This window comes from Pocillopora damicornis, chromosome 9 (genome assembly GCF_964200805.1).
Source record: "Pocillopora damicornis chromosome 9, jaPocDami1.2, whole genome shotgun sequence".
Lineage (NCBI taxonomy): Eukaryota > Metazoa > Cnidaria > Anthozoa > Scleractinia > Pocilloporidae > Pocillopora > Pocillopora damicornis.
In genome coordinates this window covers 16,777,806-16,797,171 of record NC_142678.1, presented here as the reverse complement: position 1 = coordinate 16,797,171, position 19,366 = coordinate 16,777,806, and the positions used below count along the sequence as shown (strand labels likewise).

General features: G+C 36.6%; 3 protein-coding genes and 1 non-coding gene across 7 annotated transcripts; 2 read left to right on the top strand and 2 right to left on the bottom strand.

The window, feature by feature from the left end:
• Window positions 1-45: 45 nt before the first annotated feature.
• LOC113672438 (cytochrome c oxidase subunit FA4) lies at window positions 46-2,224 on the bottom strand. Of its 2 annotated transcripts, none has more exons than XR_016179488.1 (4): window positions 2,079-2,224; window positions 1,190-1,278; window positions 868-1,050; window positions 46-671 (listed from the first exon to the last, which is right to left on the bottom strand). XR_016179488.1 is itself a non-coding variant. In XM_027188717.2 (4 exons), the coding sequence occupies exons 1-4, from the start codon at window positions 2,109-2,111 to the stop codon at window positions 627-629; spliced, it is 228 nt and encodes a 75-aa protein (XP_027044518.2). In that variant the 5' UTR covers window positions 2,112-2,224; the 3' UTR covers window positions 46-626. The 2 variants fall into 2 exon arrangements, 1 of the variants encoding a protein (XP_027044518.2); XM_027188717.2 differs by having other exon boundaries at window positions 990-1,050.
• On the top strand, window positions 2,219-7,331 carry LOC113672437 (large ribosomal subunit protein mL45). Of its 3 annotated transcripts, none has more exons than XM_027188716.2 (8): window positions 2,219-2,433; window positions 3,192-3,408; window positions 3,794-3,849; window positions 4,421-4,473; window positions 4,950-5,048; window positions 5,683-5,731; window positions 6,155-6,310; window positions 6,911-7,331. In XM_027188716.2, exons 1-8 carry the CDS (start codon window positions 2,395-2,397, stop codon window positions 7,109-7,111), a joined length of 870 nt encoding a protein of 289 aa, XP_027044517.2. In that variant the 5' UTR covers window positions 2,219-2,394; the 3' UTR covers window positions 7,112-7,331. The 3 variants fall into 3 exon arrangements, with proteins under 3 accessions (XP_027044517.2, XP_089037418.1, XP_089037416.1); XM_089181292.1 differs by having other exon boundaries at window positions 2,375-2,444; XM_089181290.1 differs by lacking the exon at window positions 2,219-2,433 and adding an exon at window positions 2,796-3,030.
• On the top strand, window positions 5,373-5,445 carry Trnat-ggu (transfer RNA threonine (anticodon GGU)). The gene has a single exon. It is a non-coding gene; the product is annotated as a tRNA-Thr (tRNA).
• A 147-nt stretch (window positions 7,332-7,478) lies between the features above and the next one.
• LOC113672436 (eIF5-mimic protein 2) lies at window positions 7,479-18,860 on the bottom strand. Its single transcript, XM_027188715.2, has 17 exons — window positions 18,721-18,860; window positions 17,877-17,948; window positions 16,860-16,945; window positions 15,262-15,355; window positions 14,590-14,690; window positions 14,320-14,385; window positions 13,692-13,770; window positions 13,396-13,452; window positions 12,861-12,970; window positions 11,727-11,813; window positions 11,091-11,174; window positions 10,374-10,439; window positions 9,909-9,989; window positions 9,258-9,329; window positions 8,816-8,882; window positions 8,250-8,372; window positions 7,479-7,614 (listed from the first exon to the last, which is right to left on the bottom strand). Exons 2-17 carry the CDS (start codon window positions 17,935-17,937, stop codon window positions 7,577-7,579), a joined length of 1,272 nt encoding a protein of 423 aa, XP_027044516.1. The 5' UTR covers window positions 17,938-17,948; window positions 18,721-18,860; the 3' UTR covers window positions 7,479-7,576.
• Between the last annotated feature and the right edge of the window lie 506 nt (window positions 18,861-19,366).

Here is a 19,366-nt window from a genome sequence, read left to right as displayed (position 1 = left end):
CAAATCTAAATACTTCGCAGTAAAAGAATTGAAAATTACACAAGATAGAATGCAAATAAATATTTAATAAAACTTTAGTCGCCTTAGGTCTGATATATTTACATACGCGTACACGCCCAATACTGGACACATCATTCATTTAAGTTTTTAACGATCTCGAAATAGTGTTTCCAGTAGGAATCGACAGGATACAGTTTTTTTCTCTGAAAGTGATCATACACGAGGGTCTCAATGGAGTGACGGCTTTTACGGCCAACAGTTAAAATTTTGGCCAATTCACGGCTAACGGTTAGTATCTTTCCATTGTTGTCACTCAAAATTATTTTTTCACGGTGAACTTTCTTCTCTAGACTAATGGTTGAAGTTTGTCAATATTTACACCTTACGGCTAAATTTTTTAACCGTTTTACAGCTGACCCAATCGAGACCCTCGTGCATCTTCATGCTGCATTCGCATATTTTTGGACGTTCCTACCATAAATAATATTTATGGTCCTGATATAAATTATCATCATGATTTAAATATATAATACATTATTTGGACGGTTGAATTTTTCTTGCAACATTAAACTTATATTAGTTTTCCGCGGACCTTTGTATTGTTTTCGCCATCACAATCCACGTTCTCAGCGTTTTCCATCAGCGGCTGAGGGATGTGAAGGTTTGTAAAGCTGTCGGTTGAATGATGAAAAAAATACACGAATTAATAAATATATTGAAATATAGCGAGAGAAAATAATGGATTTTCTCTTGACTGTAAGTATAAGACCAGCGCTGTAAAGCAAAAGAACGCGACTCCATTTTCTCCCGATGAAAATCATCCAGGACAATTTTAATTTCTTAATTTGGCTCTCAGTTATCACTCACCAAGGATTTGATGTTTCATCTTTATCATGACATTAATTTAAAGCAAGTAAATTTTATGATAATACTTTTTCCCGACGTTTCCACTGAAATAAAAATAGACTGTAAGAATTCTGCTTGTTCACCTTCACTTGTTCATCTGGTTTGATATTAAGCCAAGGATGGGGGTTGTTTTTCTTGTCCCAGCTGTCAAAAAGAAAAAAAAACAGTTATGATTGAAAAATAAAGCTGTTGCAATCCATACATCACGTCAAGCGTCAGACGAAACCTTGGGAAGTGCTCTATTGATCAGTTTCGGATATAAAAAAAAATGAGAGTCGCGTACCATGCCTCAGGGTTTTTCGTGGCTTGTCTTATCAGAAAAGCCGTAGCTCCAGTAGTCGCAGTTCCCATAATCACCAAGAGTGGGATTACCTGAAAAGAAAATGACGAAAATGAAATGATAAATGAAACCATCAATCCACAGAGCTACATAAAATACATATAAAACACGACATAATTCCGTATCTGCAAAAAGTAGCCAAAGTGCTATCGGAGACTACACAGGAATATTGCTATGACAGCTACGTAAAGACCGAATTTTTTTGTAGAAGTTATTTTTTTAGTTGATGCCAATATTAACAAGGAAGTTGGGATCCTCTGTGTGAAATGTCTCAGTTTCCAGGAATCTGATACAAGAAACGTGCGGAATGTCACGTCAATTTCGCAATCTTCTCTCATCTGAAATAATCAGACATGCCATTGGATGTTTTTAAAAGTGTTTAAAATTAGACTGCTTGCTTATTCAAAACTCTTGGCTTTACCACCCGCTTTGAAATGGAAACCGGCCTAAATCCAAGCCCGTTTCTCGGGGAGGAATGGATCGTTCGCCTATGTTCTCAATTTTATGTTTGGAAAGTTTTCTCGTAAACTGACAATATTCATTATTTCAGGTTTCGTCGAAGATTTCATTTTCCCTCCGTTCTTTTTCCTGTAACAAATTATATCTTTGCGAAAAAGCAGCTTTTCACATCGATTCCTGTTTTCGTCAATTTTTAGTTTTTTTTTTATGAAATGGAAACAAAATTGAAATAAATAATGAAAAAAATTCTACCCGCAGAAACTTTCCTTAAACGATATTTATCGCTAAAATGCTTTCAAAGTGATAGGCTCGTGCAAAATTGCACGTTCAGGGAGGAGCAACTCCCGGCTACATAATCAATACCTGCACTCACCTCTGGGGCTTTTGTTATCGCAGAGAGAACCATTTTCCTAACAAATTGGAATGTTTACGTCGCAAATCTCGGAGCAACGTTGACTAGTAAGAATTTATCACAAGGGTTATTTAAAATAGCCGTAACACTTCGCTTCTGTTAGAACTGATCGTTCAAATCTCCGGTGACGGATATTTATCTTAATAATGTAGCTAAATTTATCCCACATGGGACGTCATCTGTGACTTTCCGTTTCAGCCTTGACGTGCAGGAGACGCCTGGGACGAGCCAAATGGCACGCTCAGAGTTGTAAAGGCCTGGTGGCGGAGCAACCAACATGGCGGCTACAAGGATTCTCGCCTGTTCCAGAGTTAAGGTTTGTTGATAGTAAGTTTGATCAGCTGTCTCGAATCGTGGTATTAGTCGCTTAGTTCTATAAAATATAAGAGCGTGATTCTTCTTCAGTGAAACGGGCCCATTTGGAAAAATAAGCATGATTGCGCTCCTTTTTGAAGAATGATCTAACAATCTAGCTCAGTTTTCCTATTAATAGTTTTCAAGTAACTGATTTTTCTATGTCTCCAATATTGAGGATTTGGATGATGTAATTTCCCCGCCACATTTTTGGTCTATACTGACAGTTCAGAGGTCACATCGCCCCATTGCCTTGTCACTATCGCCCCCGAATCACGTCAACCCCAAATTTGTTTGAGCTCGCCCCACGTCACGTATCTCCCTAACAAAAACATCGCAAGAAACAGTGGGAATCCAGAAGTTTCAATGGAGGAGTCAGCAAAATTATACATTAAAGGGCCACTTATTTATATCTCTTTTAATTATAAGATCGAGTTGATATTGTGTTATTCTTTATTCTGCGAAGACTGCTGGCAAAGTGGATATTGGCAGCCCTGTATTCTATAGTTACAACTCAAGTTTCTCTTACCACACCATCCCTGGCTTCTACTCTCACCTAGTAATTTTTTTTACTGATGGAAATAACTTATATTATCTGAACAAATTTTGTATTAATGAGGATAAATGAAGTTAAGCTTTTTACTATTTATGGCAAGAAAAGTTGGCTCGTTTCTTTTGCCTAAAAGCTTTCCTAATGGATTGTAATAGTTCTTTTCACAGACATGCAGTCTTGCACCAATCTTCAAAGTACATGAATCAATGTTTACCTCAGTTCTGGTCATACAAGCAAGAACAAAGGTCAGCAAAAAATCACCATTTCATGATGGAAAGGGCCATAAGGAAAAGGTGCAGGAAGCAAACAGCAGCAGACAGAAATATATTGACAAAATGACTGTCAATAGACCTTTGAATAGACCCTATCTTATTGAAAGCCCAGGTGACATAATTATAGTTATTTTGATTACAACTACCATTTTTACGTTATTTAACCTTGTGGCCCTCTGTCAACCCCTTTAACTTGCAAGATCTCATCAGTAGTTCTCCTTACTGTCTGCCATATAGTTCTTGTAATGTTAGCTTCAAGAATTTGTTATTGGATCAACTAATAATCCCCCAATTAATATTTTTCTTTATTCTCATTACTTGTCTGGTTGACACTGTATTGATATTGTAAGGAGAAATTCTGTCTTGGTCACTCATGGGAGTTAAAGGGTTAAATGAATGAAAAGTTTAAAGCTCCAAAATTGTTTAAGTGTGCTTCGGTAGAAATAGGGAAACAAATGTAGTTGAAAATTACTGAACTGCCTTTTATTTATTTGCAGGAGTGATATTCAGTGACTACCTACCAATAAGAAGATATTACTTTTTTACACCACGGGTAAGAAGAACATAAAAGAAAAGTCATAGTTTTATGTTATTATTAACACTTTATAGTGTTCAGCCAACACAATCAGTGATATGCCCTCAGAGACAGTCTGGACTTGTGATTCTAAATGTCTGCGTATGAGCCAAGGACAATTCAAAGTGTTGAGTTCTTGGGTGTGGTTATTTCCTCTCATGTTGCCTCCATCCCCCACATTGCATTCATGTATTCTGCTCAACCATTAAAATGATCCTGACCGCTGAAGTCATCCCCAATCCTGGGACAATACCCAAACAGACCTTGAAATGATCCAAATTTTTTTAGGGTTTTGAACCCAAAAAGATCCCAATGAATTAAAAAATATATTATAATTATAGTAATCAATGGGATAATGGATTGCTCTGTTGTAAAGGAAACTATTAAGTCATCATATTTTGGTCCTTGTAAAAAACTTATTTGTGGCTTTAGTGGGAAAAGTGGGGATCATTTTGCAGGCAGAATTATTCCATGATTGATTTGCAAAACATTTTTGTACCATTTATATATTGAAAGAGGTCTATTAACTGGATTTCTTTTTTTGCTGAAGGGAATAAAAGAAAGATGGAATGCATTCAAGAATGGTTTTTGGACCATATACAGGTGATAGATAGTTTGCCAATTATGATATTGCTGATAGTGAGATACATGGCTTAGGCACCATCATTAACCCTTTATACCCTAACATCAATGTGCATATTCTCTTTACTGTCCTCTATACATTTCCTAAGGTGCTGATAAGGAGAATTTGTTTAATAATCAAGAACCTTTTTAATTGGTGATTATTTCCTTCATCCATGTTACCTAAATGTGTGATTCAGGGGTGATATCATAGAGAGAAATTATATGCTGGTCACTCCTGGGGGCAAATTATAAGGCATAGCATGTACAAGAAAGCCATGGCGCACTTTGAAAATTGCATAACTATTAGGTTTTAAGAGAATGAGTTAGTTTTCATAGTTTTTGTTCTGTTGTCAAAAACGCTCTTCAGTGGGCTTCTTTAAGTACACATGGACATGTTTTGTTATGAAATAATAAAATGAGCACTTTTTAATGGTAACAAATTTTTCTTTTGATAGTCTTGTGTACATTAGAAGACATATAAAACCCTTCAAATTAACAGACTTTGGCCCAAGTGCTCAGGAAATTTACATTGCAGCAAATGAAGCACTTGCTAGGTGAGTGTTCAGCGAAGGAAATGCAAAATCTGTCTTAAATTTCACATTCAAACTAATAATTGTAAGGTTTAAACTAGTATTCAGGGTAATAAGGGGATTATTAGTTACTCTAAAACCAAATTATTTGCACTAACATCATAAGAATTGTACAGCATATAGCAAGGAGATATTTTCAACTATTAGTTCAGTAGTTTTCTCAGCTGCAAGGATCTCTTAATTTCTTTTCTTCACCACAGTGCAAATATATGAATTTCATATATCTAAAATCATCATTCATCACTTGGATGGTTTATTTGGACCCAACACATTGACCAGCTCCCAGTTGGCTTGTTAGCTCAGTCGGTAGAGCGCTGCACTGGTATTGCAGAGGTCATGGGATCAAATCCCGTACAGGCCTGAGTTTTTTTCAGGTCCTATTTTCAACTACTAGTTCAGTGGTGTTCTTAGTTGCGAGGATCTCTTAATTTTGTTTCTTCACCACAGTGCAAATATATGAATTCCATATATCTAAAATCATTACTCAAAAGGTCGTAGGCATGAGAGGGTTAACCTACGACAAGTGCAAAAGTTACCTCCCCTTATTACTGCTTCAATCCACTGAGTACGTTTTTGTTTCTTTTATATCTTCTGGCAGAAAAAGCAAAAAAGATCTTCAGGAGGTGGTGACCAACTCAGTATACCGGGTAAGGATGTTATAAAAAACCAACTATTTTAAAAGTGGATGAAAAAATAAGGGAAATATTTGGTAGACTCTGAGAAGAAATTTTGTTGAAATCTTAAGCGCAAACAGGTGAAAAGCAGGGAGCAATATTGCACAGATAGCTAAACATAGGCATCCATATAATCCATGCTGTTCTCCATACATTTCTTATGATGCTGACATAGAGAATTTGCTCACCCATAAAAAGCTACTTGTACTAGTTAGTGATCATTTTCCCTTATTCTCATGGCCTTAATGTTTGATTCAGTAGTGATACTGTAGGGAGAAATTAGATACCAATCACTCACAGTGGTTAAAGGGTTAAGGGGAGTGTTAACTCTTGGTACACCTATTTTAATTTGTTGTAGAAATTTACAGATTTACAGCGATCTTGACTTTGTTTCAGGCACTTAGCAATGAGTTCTTTCCTCCAAACAAGAATCTTCACTGGCGTTTCGTTTCAGCTGTAACAAGGCCTCAGGTTGTACATGTAAGAGTTGGCCAGGTTCAGACCAAAGATAACTTGTTTGCACAAATTACTGTGAAAATTCATTCAAAACAGGTAAGATTTTGTTGTTCAACCTTTTACAACTTAACATCAGTATGCACATTCCCCATACCTTTCTCTGTACATTTTCTAAGGTGCTGACAAATCGAATTTGTTTAACAATTAAAGGCTTCTTCAGTTTCTGATCATTTCCTTTATTCTCATGACCTTAATCTGTGCTTCAGGGGTAAAATTGTAAGGAGAAATTAGATGGTAGTCACTCTTAGGGGTTAAAGGGTTACCTCTTCAACCCCCATGAGTAACCAAGGGCTAGGTTCTCCCTGCAATTCCAATGTTATCTTGCAAACAAGTTGTGAGAACAGAAAAGCTTATCTGCAAAGGGGTGGTCTTTGATATAAGAACAAATCCTTCTGTCTCAGTAAAGAGAGAGGAGACACTGAATTACTTTATGAGCCTTGAGAGTTGAAATGGTTAAAACCCAAAAAAGTACCTTGGGATATGATGGACTGTCATCTTACCCAGGAGGAGATGTAGATACACTCCTGGTCACTCCTCATTGCAGAAATGCTCTTACTAGGAATTATGAGTGATGATAGATCATTATCCTGGCTTCATAATGGCAATCAATGAAATTTTGCTCTTTTTTCCCCTTAGGTCATGGCAGTAAAAGATAGGTATGGAAGGCACATATCTGGGAGTGACAAGCTTCCTAAACAAGTCATAGACTATGTTGTGTTTGAACGTCCCTTGACTAGTACCAAGTATGGAACATGGAAAGTATGTGGAAAGCTGCATGCCTTCCCAGCTGAGGTAGATACAGGAAAGCACCTTGTCAAGAATGTTCCTGCAGTTTAGAGAGGAACCTAAATTTTGATTGTGTAATTTTTATGAATGGATAGAGTTCAAGTTTTCTTACATACAGTGTACAGGTGCATAGGAATTGTACTATTCTGCAATTATCTGTTGAATACAAAAGAGTCTGTTTCAGATAACATCATAACCCCTCCAAGGGGAATTCAATTATGTTATGTTTGATCTGAAAATTTGTGTTGGATGAAATAAATATCTAATTTACCAACTGGCTTAATTTTTTGTTACAATATTGTGACATTCCAGAGATATTTCTCAAAAGTCTTGACAGTTTTCTGATCAAAATATATCTTCTCACTATGATCTCAGAAACAAGGCCATTATTAAAATGAAACATGGACCACGATAGAACTTTTGCAAGAGTATAATATTTATTTCAATTTAATACACACTACAATGCATTTATCATTTAACTCAGTTTGAGTAGTTTACACATTAGCACTCAAAGCTTTAGGCTCCGTCCTCTTCCTCTTCTTCAGACTCTGTTTCTAAAATGAAATGTTTTTGGTCACTAATTTTGTACAGAAAGCCAAAAATAAATAGGTTGACCAAATATGAAAACAATTTTTTTGATTCCAATGTTAAGGGAGGTGGGGGACATTGTTAAGTGGTGTTGTTTATTTGAAATTATGCTGAAAATCTGTTTTTAGAGCAACTCACTTTGCTCTATTTATTAAACTCTTAACTACTGAAAGGGTTATCAGAAGATGCCCCTGTCATGGAATGCAAGTAGGCTATCATTATAAGTACAGCAGGATGGGTGTTTCTCTTCCCAAGAGAAGATTCAAAATGAATCAGGAAGAAGTTTGTTTGTAGTCTGGCCCCCCCTTCAATCAGTGCTTGACCCACTATTGTAGACCTCTTGCCAGCACACATTTCTCAAGGTGTTATACTTCCAAGAAGGGAGGGGGGGAGGGAAAGGGAGGGGGGGAGGGAAAGGGAGGGGGGGAGGGAAAGGGAGGGGGGGAGGGAAAGGGAGGGGGGGAGGGAAAGGGAGGGGGGGAGGGAAAGGGAGGGGGGGAGGGAAAGGGAGGGGGGGAGGGAAAGGGAGGGGGGGAGGGAAAGGGAGGGAGAAAGACATGATCAGGCTGAAACACTATGCCCACATGCAACTGCCAAATACCTTCTTCTGCACTCTGAAGCCATTCCACCATTTTCTTCATCTGCTCAAGGAAAACAGTTTTTCCTTTCTGGGAGTATCCTCCTTTGTACCACTTGATGATGGTATCTTCACTTAGGACATCAGCTAAAAATCAGGGAGGAAAAGATTTCTTGAAATGCCGATCATAGGAATCTAGGCAGTAAATGGAGAATTAACCTTATATGACATTTTGGATTTGGGATTCTCTCATTTGGTCCTTAAATTATGCTCCAAATTAGCCAGCCTTTTAAGTTCTGGGGTTTTTTTTTCTAATTAAAAGTTCTATGTTCCCAGAAGGTATGCTCAAAACAATCTCTGTTTAATGATATTGACTGCATTTCATTGCTCTGCATTGATAAAATGAAGAAGTTTCTTTTTGGTTTGTGTGCTACACTGTAAAACCCTGTGAATAGTTAGCTAAGTGTAACAATTGATATCCAGTTTTTTTTTTTTAGTATTCCATGACTGAACAAGTGTTAGGCTCAAACTTAACAAGCTAATAACCTGTGTGAACCACATAATTATATACTTTTTTCATTCCCACTCACTTTTGTACAACAGCAACACCATTTTTTGAAACACTTTCGTGAAATTCATGTTATCATAGCAGTATTCCTGAAATGACAAAAGAAGGTTTTTTTAAACCAGAAAGTGCAAATAATTAAAACTGGCCTAAGTTTGAACCAATAGTAAGAAACATCTGACACTAGGTTTGTCACGTGAAAACATTTGCTCTTAAATTAAAGCAAATCTTAACTGAATTGACTTTCATTGTGTGCAATTTGCAAATTTAAACCCCTAAGGGAGATACTTTCTCCCAACAGTATTACCCTTGAATCAACCATTAAGGTCATGAATATAAAGAGAATGATTGTGAACTCAAGAAGCTCTTGATTGCTAGACAAATTCTCTTAGAGAACACCACAGGAAATATATGGAGACTAGTATGGAGAACTTGCATACTGATGTCAAGGTGTAAAGGGTCAATACCTGAACCTTGACCAAAAGATTGATCTCAGACTTGGCTTGTGAGGTGAAAGATGCAAGCAATGGAGCATAAACCTGGAAAGTAACATCCCAACACTTCAGTTCTAGGCATCACTAGTTTGTTTCAATATCGAATGTTCCAGTAACATACAAATGGTGGAGTTTGAGTTACACTATGCAAAATTTCTGTTATCAGCCATAGAAGAAACAAGTGCTTTATCCTTAAGGGTGCTATATATTTCTGAGTTTTGGTTGCTCCTTTTAGGAAACTTTTATAATCACAATTGACAGTAGTACAAAATGTAAATCATAAGGTACATTGACAGCAGCACAAAATATACCAGTACATGGTCTTAAGCTGGCATGTGCAACAATGTTTAATACAAGAAATACTGGTTTCAGCTTTGTACTGTATCAATTAACTCTTTAATCCCTGGGTGTGACTACAACCAAATGCAAAATGTAGGGAGACCTTGAGCAAAAAAAGTGCATTTACCAACATCATCAGGCCAAGAAAAAGTTAAGTGCAATAAACAAAAGCTGCCCTCCTTCCCCTATGCAATGTTATTTGTTGAAGTTTTGTTCATGATACTGCTTAGCTACCAACATTGCAAAGGGTTGCTTGAGTTTCTGTACCAATCATAGAGTGCTAACCTTCAGGTGACGCAGAGCTTGATCTGCAACAAGCTCTTCTTTCTTGTTCCATTCCACGGCACGCATTAAACATTTCCAAACCTAGATTTTATGTGCAAAAAGTTTGTCATTTCTTTGCTCTATGCTTGAGTTAAATTGAGATTAAAGCTGGTTGGTGCAATAGAGAGGTGCAAAGTACCAAGTACAGTATTGTTGGCAAATAAAAGTATTCCAAGGAAGGAAAAGAAATATAAGTATGGTTTAGTTTGAACTCAGTCATCCAACTAAGAAAATGGTTATACATCTTATCTGAAAGTGTGACAAAGCCTGGTATTCTAGTTCAAAACCTGCCTTGGCAAGCTGACCATACTTTAAAGGAAAAAAGTTTGAAAACTCTAGACTGACTGTTTCTTTGCCTCTAAAAGAGTTTTGCCCAGTATCAATAGTAATTTAAATTTCAGAAACATAACTACAAAATTGACTTACCAGGAACACAACATCATCTTCAGTGAGTTCATATTTCTTCATTTCTTCTTTACAAGTGGATATCATCTGTTAAGAAAATAATCAATTGTTAAATATGATACAACTGATGAGAAGATTTTAAGTAATTACCAGTCTAGCTTCATTATTTGAAATTCTTGGGTTTTTTTTCAACCAATGTTCAATAGAGAAGTTGTTTCAATCTTGGTTCATGATGGTGGCATTGAATGAAAAAAATCCCCAGTGGTGAGGAAGTAAATTAAGTTAAACATTTCTAATAATTTTGCCAAATTTTAGCTTTAAAAAGTTTTTTTTAAATCGTGCAGCACTCCCTGATGATGTTTTTCTTTCCTGTGTTAATTTTTCAGATTAATGCAACATGTAGGTAGAATAAATTTCTCATTGGCTGGTTGTTAAGTGAAATGGTCAATACAGATTGATCTATGTCCAGCAGCTCAAAGTTTGTTTACACTTTAGTGTCAGAATGAATATTCTCCATACTGTTCTCTATACATTTCCCTAGGTACTGACAAGGAGAATTTGTTTAACAATCAAGAGCTTCTTTAGTTGGTGATCATTTTCTTTATTCTCATGACCTTAATATTTGATTCAGGGGGGATACTGTTAGGAGAAATGAGATGCTTATCATGCTCAGGGGTTAAGGGATGAAGGAAATTCCAAACCCAATTATAAACTCCAACTACTGACAGTGTAACTTACCTCCTTGACTGGTGTTTCATTGTCCAGCATCTCTTTAAGCTGCTGCTGAAAATTTCTGCGAGTACCCAGGGTCTGCTGTGCTTTCTGAGGACAATAAATAAAAAAATATATATTAAAATTTTTTTGTGTGAAATTCTGAGGCATACATAGATAACACCACAAAATAATGATTGTCAAATGAGGCAGCCTCTTCTAATTCCCACAAATTCCCACTAACTAACTGGGTAACTACATCATGTACCACACCTTCATGTACATGGGCTGATTGAAGTAAATAATTTTTCATACAACATTGTTATGTTAAGGGGGCTAACAACTCAGTGAGGGTTGTTAGTTTTGGGATATACAAACAATGGCCAGTGAATTTTTTTTAAGTACTTCAGGAGGGTGCCTCTTTTGACCTATCATCACTGTTCAGAGATTTTGCAACCATGATGCTGTACACAGCTTTGTTTGCAATGAACTAACAATAGTTACAATTAACAAATTAAAACCCTTGAGACAGAAAGGAGAACATTTCCAAAAGGGAAAAATATCTCCAGGATTACATGTAGCAATGGAAGATTAAGTACAAAGTTTAAGGTTATTCAACAAACATGACCAAAATAATAGCATTCATCTTGTAAAATTTCATACCTGAAATGCCACAAGCTTATCTAATCCATTTGCATTGAAATGCTTGTCAAACATTTCCTGAGTTTGTTTGTTGGGAGGGAAGAAATCCTGCAAAATATAGACCCAAAAAGATTAAAATCAATACAATTAAGAAACTGAATTGAAAAAAATAAAATGAAATTAAGAGAAATTAGAATTTCCGGCTTCCCTTTAGAATCAGATTGACATGTACTTTGGTCAATGAGCAAGCAAGAAAGAAATCTGCTGGCTTAAGCTTATAAGAGTCCAGTGTTCATATTCTCCATAATGTTATCTAAATGTTTCCTTAGGAACTAAGAAACAGAGTTTGTCTAATAATCTAGAGCCTCTTAACCCTTTAACTCCTGTAAGTGACCAAGACAAAATTTCGCCCTATTATATCCATACAATATCATGCAAAAAAGTGACAAGAATAAAGAAAAATATCAATTATGGGATTACTAATTTATCCAACACCAAATTCTCCAAACTACCAAAGTGAACATCATTTGGCAGACAGTTAGAAGAATTACTAATGCCATCTTGGGAGTTAAAGGGTTAAGTTGGCTACTACTCCAGAACCTCCATTCTCAAGACCTTGATGCTTAATTCAGCAGTCACACTGTATGAAGAAATTTGATGCCAACCACTCTTGTGGGTTAAGGTAATGGAAAAAGATTTCTTTCAAGTCTGGTAACACTGATACTAAGGCTACATTTACACATAGCTGTGTGATAATTCCCATTGACCCATACACTGAAATCTAACAGGGTTTGAATATTCCATTTGTTTAACAGCTGATTTCACAGTGCAGACAATTGGAGGACTCAGAGCAAGAACGATCCCTTGATTTTTCGGCCATTTTTGAAAGTGTCCACATGCCAAAATTCAACTACTTCTGAACACTTTCAAAAATGGCCAAAAAATCAAGGGATCGTTCTTGCTCTGAGCCTTTCAATTGCCTTTAAGCAAGTTGTGAAAGCTTTGGAAAGTTACAGCTAGAAACATCTCAGTCTTGAAATACATGTATGCCACTCCATCAATCTCGTCAATAATGCAATGTACCATTCACCCAGCTCAATAACAGGGAAATTTCTCTATAAAATAAAAGTTAATTTCAGTTTAAGTCTCACTCACCAGTAGTTTGTTCTCCAACTCTGCTTTTCTCAGAGCTGAGCTCAGACTAGTGAAATCCTTCTCCTTCACCCACACCTGGAACACTTTGGTCAAAAATGGCAAAGCAAGTCCTAAATAAAAGAATTCAGTCAGTTATAATAAAAATAACCCTTTCAGCCTAGCTTTAGTATTAATATTCTCTTTACATTTCCTATGGTACTAACAAGGAAAATATGTGCGACAATCAGGAGCTCCTTAATATTGGTGATCATGTCTGCTATTCTCATGACCTTTACATGTGATTTAAGGGTGGTACTGTGAGGAGAAATGAGAAGGCAGTCAACCTTAATGGTCTAGCAGTTGTCTGGCAGTTGAAACACTGAGATCTAAAATTGAAAGACTCTAAACCAAGAGACACATGATTTAATATATCCATCAACCATCGTAACCCCAATGAACAACAAATAATTAAATTTTTGTGGGCAAAAAATGTTTCTGATCAATAAATTGTAATACTTCAAGGGGCCACCTAGTGGAATGTACAAAGCATATATACCTTCTTTAACAAGGTTTTCATTGAGTAGGCTTGAGAGTGCTGTAGGTGAAGCCATGCCTGAAAGAGTATAAACCATCTTTAACATTATTTTTTAAAAGGAGCCACTGTATTGCTAAATGTGAATTTATACATGAACCTTGCCGCATTTTTGCTAAGCAAGAGTATCACCCCTCAGATGTACTTTGATCAGATTAGAGATGGTCCACTGTGTATTGTTAACTGGGCATTTTCTCATGACTTCAAATGAACAATCATAATAGTGGAAAGAACATGAAAGAAAAATTCGGAGAATTTACCATTTGCTAGAATGATACCCGCAGCGATAGCAAGCTTGTTCCTCTGATCTTCACTGAAACCCTTGAGGAAGAGCAAGATCTGGAAAGAAAGGGGAAAGTCAGGATAAGGCAACAGGGTAAACCTTTGATCCCTAAGAGTAACTAGCATCTGATTGCTCCTTAAAATATTACCCCTAAATTACACATAAAGGTAATGGGAGTAAAGGAAATGATCACTTAAACTAAATAAGCTCTTGATTGCTATACAAATTCTCCTTTTCAGCTCCTTAAGAAATGTATAGAGAACAGTATGGAGAATGTGCAAACTGATGTCAGGTTATAAAGGGTATATTCATGAGTAACCCATAGCTGTCAGATACATCTAATAACTGAAGTTTTTAATCCTTTTTACAACTTGCTTAGATCTGATATACTAAGGAAAGCCTCCACTTGGCATGAAAATACATTTAAATATTTGTTTGCCAATATAACGGTATTGTAAAGTGAGCAGTTGTGGAGTGAAACTTGAGGAAACCTGTAAGCTCCAAGGAAAAGATCAGGAAAACTATACAAACATCTTTTCAAATCAAACAGTGGCTATTGTGTTTATTATTCATCAAATATTACACTTAAACTAGGACTTGCTGACCTTTTTGATCTCATCTTCAAAGGCTTTTTGCAGGTACCTGTACCGTGCTATAACCTTGTTGATCACCTAAATGAACACAAAAAGAACATAAAAATGAGAATTTCAACTATGTTACAGTAAATTGGTTTGTTTAGTATAGTGCCATCCCTTAAGCTTAACAAATAAGACACAGTTACATGGAGTGAAATAGCTTATAATTTTTTTTACTATTTGTAAAAGTACATAAAGTCCGAGTATCATATAAAAACTTTAATTTAAAGCACACTATACCTGCACATATGTCTTGACATCATCATCATTGGCATCAAAAATGCATACAGATGTTTTCCACGTGGCTTTTTCACCTTCTTCAAGGATACTTCCACCAGGAGCTACAAAAAGATAAATAATTAATCTATCCTTGGTTGAATTCTCAAATGAACAAATGCTAATATCTTGAAACACAAAATAAATGCTTTCACAGCTTTAACCACTGAAATGCTTTTTCCTCTCAAGACAGTTTAAAACATACAGAATGGTATTAATGCCAATCCTACAGTATAGCAGGATAAGCATAGTAATGCATGTAATGCTAGTGATGCATGTATATTGGACAGATAAAATGAATTGTTTTCGCAGAGAAAAATCTACCTATCTATGGGTTCAAAGTACCTAAAGTAAAAATTTTTGCACAGCTTAGTTCCCTCAGATGCAGAAAAATTTCTTTTACCCTTTAACTCCCAGAAGTCATTGACATGTACATGTAGCTTCTCCTTACAACTTAAGATACAATATCCAGCAAACAGGTGATGAGAAGACTCAAACTCATCTGGTATATATTGTAGAGGTTGTTATCTTGATGTAAGACCAATTTCTCTTCACTAATTTACAAGGAAATGTCTAGAAGTTAGAGGAAAGAATTGAAAAATAGGTCTTAAGAGCTAAAGGGTTAACTCATCATACCTAAAACACCTCCAGCAAACAGTATGTCAAAGAGACACTCTCCATACAGTCGGTAGTTGAGCTTACTCCCCGACGAGTCCAAAAACTTATACACCTTTGATAAAGAACAAAAAAATATCATGTGATTACTTCTGGTGGAGAATACAACCCAGGTCAAACACTTGAATTTCACTCTCCTTCAATCAATAAATAACTAGCAAACTATAGCAAGCCTAGCGGCCTGTTGATATCAGAGCTTATATTTGTTTCTTGAGCATGAAAAGAAAAAAAAACTGTTTCCCTTCTGAAAAGGAAAGCAGTCCAAAACAAATAAACTTCCAGCAATTGAGGCAGGTGAGGTCGCCTAAGAGTTACCATTTGGTTAGCTAGAGCTGTGAGATTTAGACCTAGCTGAGCCATTGTATTTTTTGTTTCCAAGCAAGGCATGCAACTCTTACAGCACCTCTTTCCAATCAGGAGTGCAAATGGGCATCAGTAAAAACCTGATGAAATGCTAAGGAAGGGTAATTTGTAAAGGACCAGCCTCCTATTCAGGGGAGTAGTAGTACTGTCAGTCACTTCATGCTACAGAAACTGAGATAAACTCCAGTTGGATGAGCCACTTGGCTCTGGTATACATATAACAGTTTAACAGTACCCATTAACCCTTTAACCCTTAAGAATGACAAGCATCTAATTTCTCCTTACAATATCACTCCTGAATCATGCAGTAAGGTTATGAGAATATTATCAGCAACTAGAGAAGCTAAAGAAGCTGTTGATTGTTACACAAATTCTCCTTGTCAGCACCTCAGGGAATGTATGGGGACAGTATGGAGAATACCTTTACTGATATTAGTGTGTAAAGGGTTAATACTCAGGTGAAGAGTAACACTTTTAGAGTTTAGTGTCTTACTCAAGAACAAAACAAAATGGCCTGGACAGGACTTGCACACTGAGGATGAAGACTCACAAACTGATGGACAGGACTCACACTATGACTCCATAATCCCAAATCAGTACACCAAACACAAAGCTAAATTTAACTTTTCACCATGACTGAGCATAGCAGTACTACAGTGTTTCATTATTACCTCCTACAACTGAAAGTGTACGATTGCACCTTTCAACACATAGGATCTCAAGGATACAGCTTCTATTGATTCTGAATTGGTTTCTTTCAAGCTTACTGATTTTGCAGTGATAATTGCTACCTTAATTGAATATCACAATGCCAACTAAGGATTTTGGCCTTCTGTCACATTAGTGCAAGATCTTGTTTAAATTGTTGAGGTTTTGGTGTTACCAACTTAACCCTTAAACTTCCATGATCTGATTTTCACTTCTTCCCTCTAGCTGCTACACATGTCCTTGTAGATTAGCTACGAGAATTTGGTGTTCAATCAGCGTAATATCTTGTACTTGATGAGTTTGAGTATTCTCATTACCTGTTTGCTGAATAATGTATGGATAGTATAGGGAGAAGTTACATGTTTATCAGTTCTGGGTGTTAAAGGGTTAAAGGAGGATTTGCAGTAAGTCCACAAAAATTTGACGTAGTGCAACATACCAATAATTCTGAGCAGTAGAGCACAGAGAAAGCTGATGGTATAACTAACCTGTTCTAGATCATTGTTACCAATATCCTGAAGCCCTTGTATTATAGCATCTCGAAATGCAAGAGGGTCTTGCTTTTCTTTTTCGTCTGTTGAGCAATTAAATGACATTAAAATCTGGTTCTTCTAACTTACATTTTTGAAATACCTCTTATATCGAAAACTGTTTCTCTCATTCTCCTCCTTAAATGAAGTTATAGAACCATTTCCTTCCTCTTGCTCCAAAAAATATTTTCAAGTTTTTTACAAATATGCAAAATAGATCAACAATTCAAAGAATTCACAAGTTCAAGTGAATCCATCAGGAAACTAAACAACTACTCATACTTTCTTTTGGCATAAGACCTAGAAAAAAAATAGGCATGCTGAAATCTGGTAAAAGATTGTAGATTTGGTGCACACAGTTCCATCAGCAAGTACGACTTCTGCAAAATTCACCTCAAGAGCATTTGTTTTAAGTTAAGTCTTGATCAGAGAATTGCCCCTGAAACAGATACACCTTTAATATGTTGAGTATTAACTACAGTATCCGGAAATCTACAGGCAAAAATGAGTCAAATTCAGGATTTATGTTTATCAGGCTACGCTAGATGCATATGTCTGGATAAAAAAAACTTAGTGAGTCATGATGTAAAAAAACGTTTCCTCTTGACAACATACATCATTTAATGTACATTTCTGATTAACTACATGTCCTGCAGCTACTACATAAATGGAAAACTCAAAACATTTCTTAACAGAACATACAACAAAACAGATTTAGCTTAAAAGCGAAATTGAAAATATTTGAATTTTATCCGTTTCCTCACAAATTCGTGTTTTTCAACAGAAAGTGAAAGCAACACTGCTTTTGCTTCACATTCAGTAGAAAAGTGCTCTGAACGAAATGATGAGCATTACCCCAAAGTAAGGTTCGCAAAGACGAGGTAAATTAGCTGACACTTAAATTCTGCGTGCACCACTTGTTAATTATAAGGAAATTAAATGACTGAAATGGTACATTAGTTACAAAACATATACCTCTTTTGCGGGTTCTGATCCGCTGGCCACTGAGTGTAGGTTTGGGTTGCTTTTGACTCATAAAACAACTGGCTGAAAATGCGATATACGAGAAGGCACGAGTGAATAGTTGTTTCGTGAATCTTGAGAAAAATAACTGTACAAAATTGTGTGAAGGTCTTAAGCGTTCCTTAAGCAGATCGTATTTTCGCATCAAATTAAGCTTTCAGGCAGGCCTACTGAGTGAATGCTGTTTTGATTAACATAAAAGTAACTGAAAAATTATTAAAGTTAAGGTGAGGCTAATAGGGTTGGGATACTGATCGAACGCTCGATTTCAAGAATGCGTTCAAACGGTAGTCGTTTCAAAAGCCGAAAAATAAAGAACGTCCAGCGATTGATCTATCCTTGGAAATTTTCACAGCACTGTCTTCGAAATAGAAGCCGAAAATAGGATTAATGTGAAAACATTTACACATCTAAGAAAACAGCACACAAAGCCCGAACAAACGCACGTAAAGATCAGAAAACATAATCATTTGCAAAGACCGTAGAGAGGAACTTAGTCACGTAAATACAAAGTTTCTGTTTCATACTACAACTCAGTTAAGGATTATTCGAAGCTATGATCACCCATAAACTGAAATCGCAACAGGGCCGGATTAAAGACATATATTAAGACTGAAAAACGAAACTCCGTCTTAAGAGTGTTAATTTCAACGTGCGCGTAAGAAATTATGAAAGCTTCATGCTTTGAAACAATAAAGGAGCCCGATTGTTTGGTGAAATTTTCTGTGGACCAGTTTGTTGGCTTGCAGAATTGATGAGTATACATCCTGCATCGAGAGATGATCAATGATCTTACCTGGAAACCGTTTAAAATATGGGAAAATGAAAGAAGTTGTGAATGTCGTCGAGGTTCTCTCTTCACATCCGCTGTAATGTATGATTCAGTCGGAGCACGAGGGTGGCAAGCGTGCATTGTAGGGGACTGGTACCGAATCTGCAAAACCATCTTATATGGACACTAGAGAATGGGGGCTGTTAGGAGCTTAGGATGGGGCGCGGGGCGCGGTCGGGGGCATGTCCGCAACAGCGTACTTGTTCCCGTCAACTTTTCGACAACAGTCACATTCTAGGGAAGGAAAAATTCTTCGAGCTTAAAAAAAAATTGAACCTATGCTCTCGCCACCTTGTTGCTTATCGGATTTGTTCTCGCTTACCTCTTGATGATAGTTCAACAAAGAGCCCATTGATAGATCCTTCTTCCGTAGAGAATCAATTGGTGTGCTCCCTGGAAAGGGAGATTTAGGAAATACGGATAATTCTGAGCTCGATAGTGGAATAAAGAAAATGTTCTTCGTCTTTTATCGAGCGTGGGAAAAAGAAACAATCTGTAAACAGGAGTTTCCAGATTGCGAGGCACGTTTGGGATGGACTCAGGGACTTGAATCTTTTATTTGCTGCAGTGGGTAAGAGGCAGCTTACTCTACTCTAATGAATGAAGGGGG

Coding starts and splice junctions, on each gene's coding strand:
- LOC113672436 (XM_027188715.2), bottom strand. CDS start 17,937: ATGAGTCAAAAGCAACCCAAACCTACACTCAGTGGCCAGCGGATCAGA. Junction 16,946..17,876: donor GATCAGAACCCGCAAAAGAG/GTATATGTTTTG, acceptor ATTGCTCAACAG/ACGAAAAAGAAAAGCAAGAC. Junction 11,814..12,860: donor AGTTGGAGAACAAACTACTG/GTGAGTGAGACT, acceptor TATATTTTGCAG/GATTTCTTCCCTCCCAACAA.
- LOC113672438 (XM_027188717.2), bottom strand. CDS start 2,111: ATGGTTCTCTCTGCGATAACAAAAGCCCCAGAG. Junction 1,051..1,189: donor ACGAAAAACCCTGAGGCATG/GTACGCGACTCT, acceptor TCTTTTTGACAG/CTGGGACAAGAAAAACAACC. Junction 672..989: donor AACCAGATGAACAAGTGAAG/GTGAACAAGCAG, acceptor TTCAACCGACAG/CTTTACAAACCTTCACATCC.
- LOC113672437 (XM_027188716.2), top strand. CDS start 2,395: ATGGCGGCTACAAGGATTCTCGCCTGTTCCAGAGTTAAG. Junction 2,434..3,191: donor TCGCCTGTTCCAGAGTTAAG/GTTTGTTGATAG, acceptor TTCTTTTCACAG/ACATGCAGTCTTGCACCAAT. Junction 3,409..3,793: donor CTATCTTATTGAAAGCCCAG/GTGACATAATTA, acceptor ATTTATTTGCAG/GAGTGATATTCAGTGACTAC.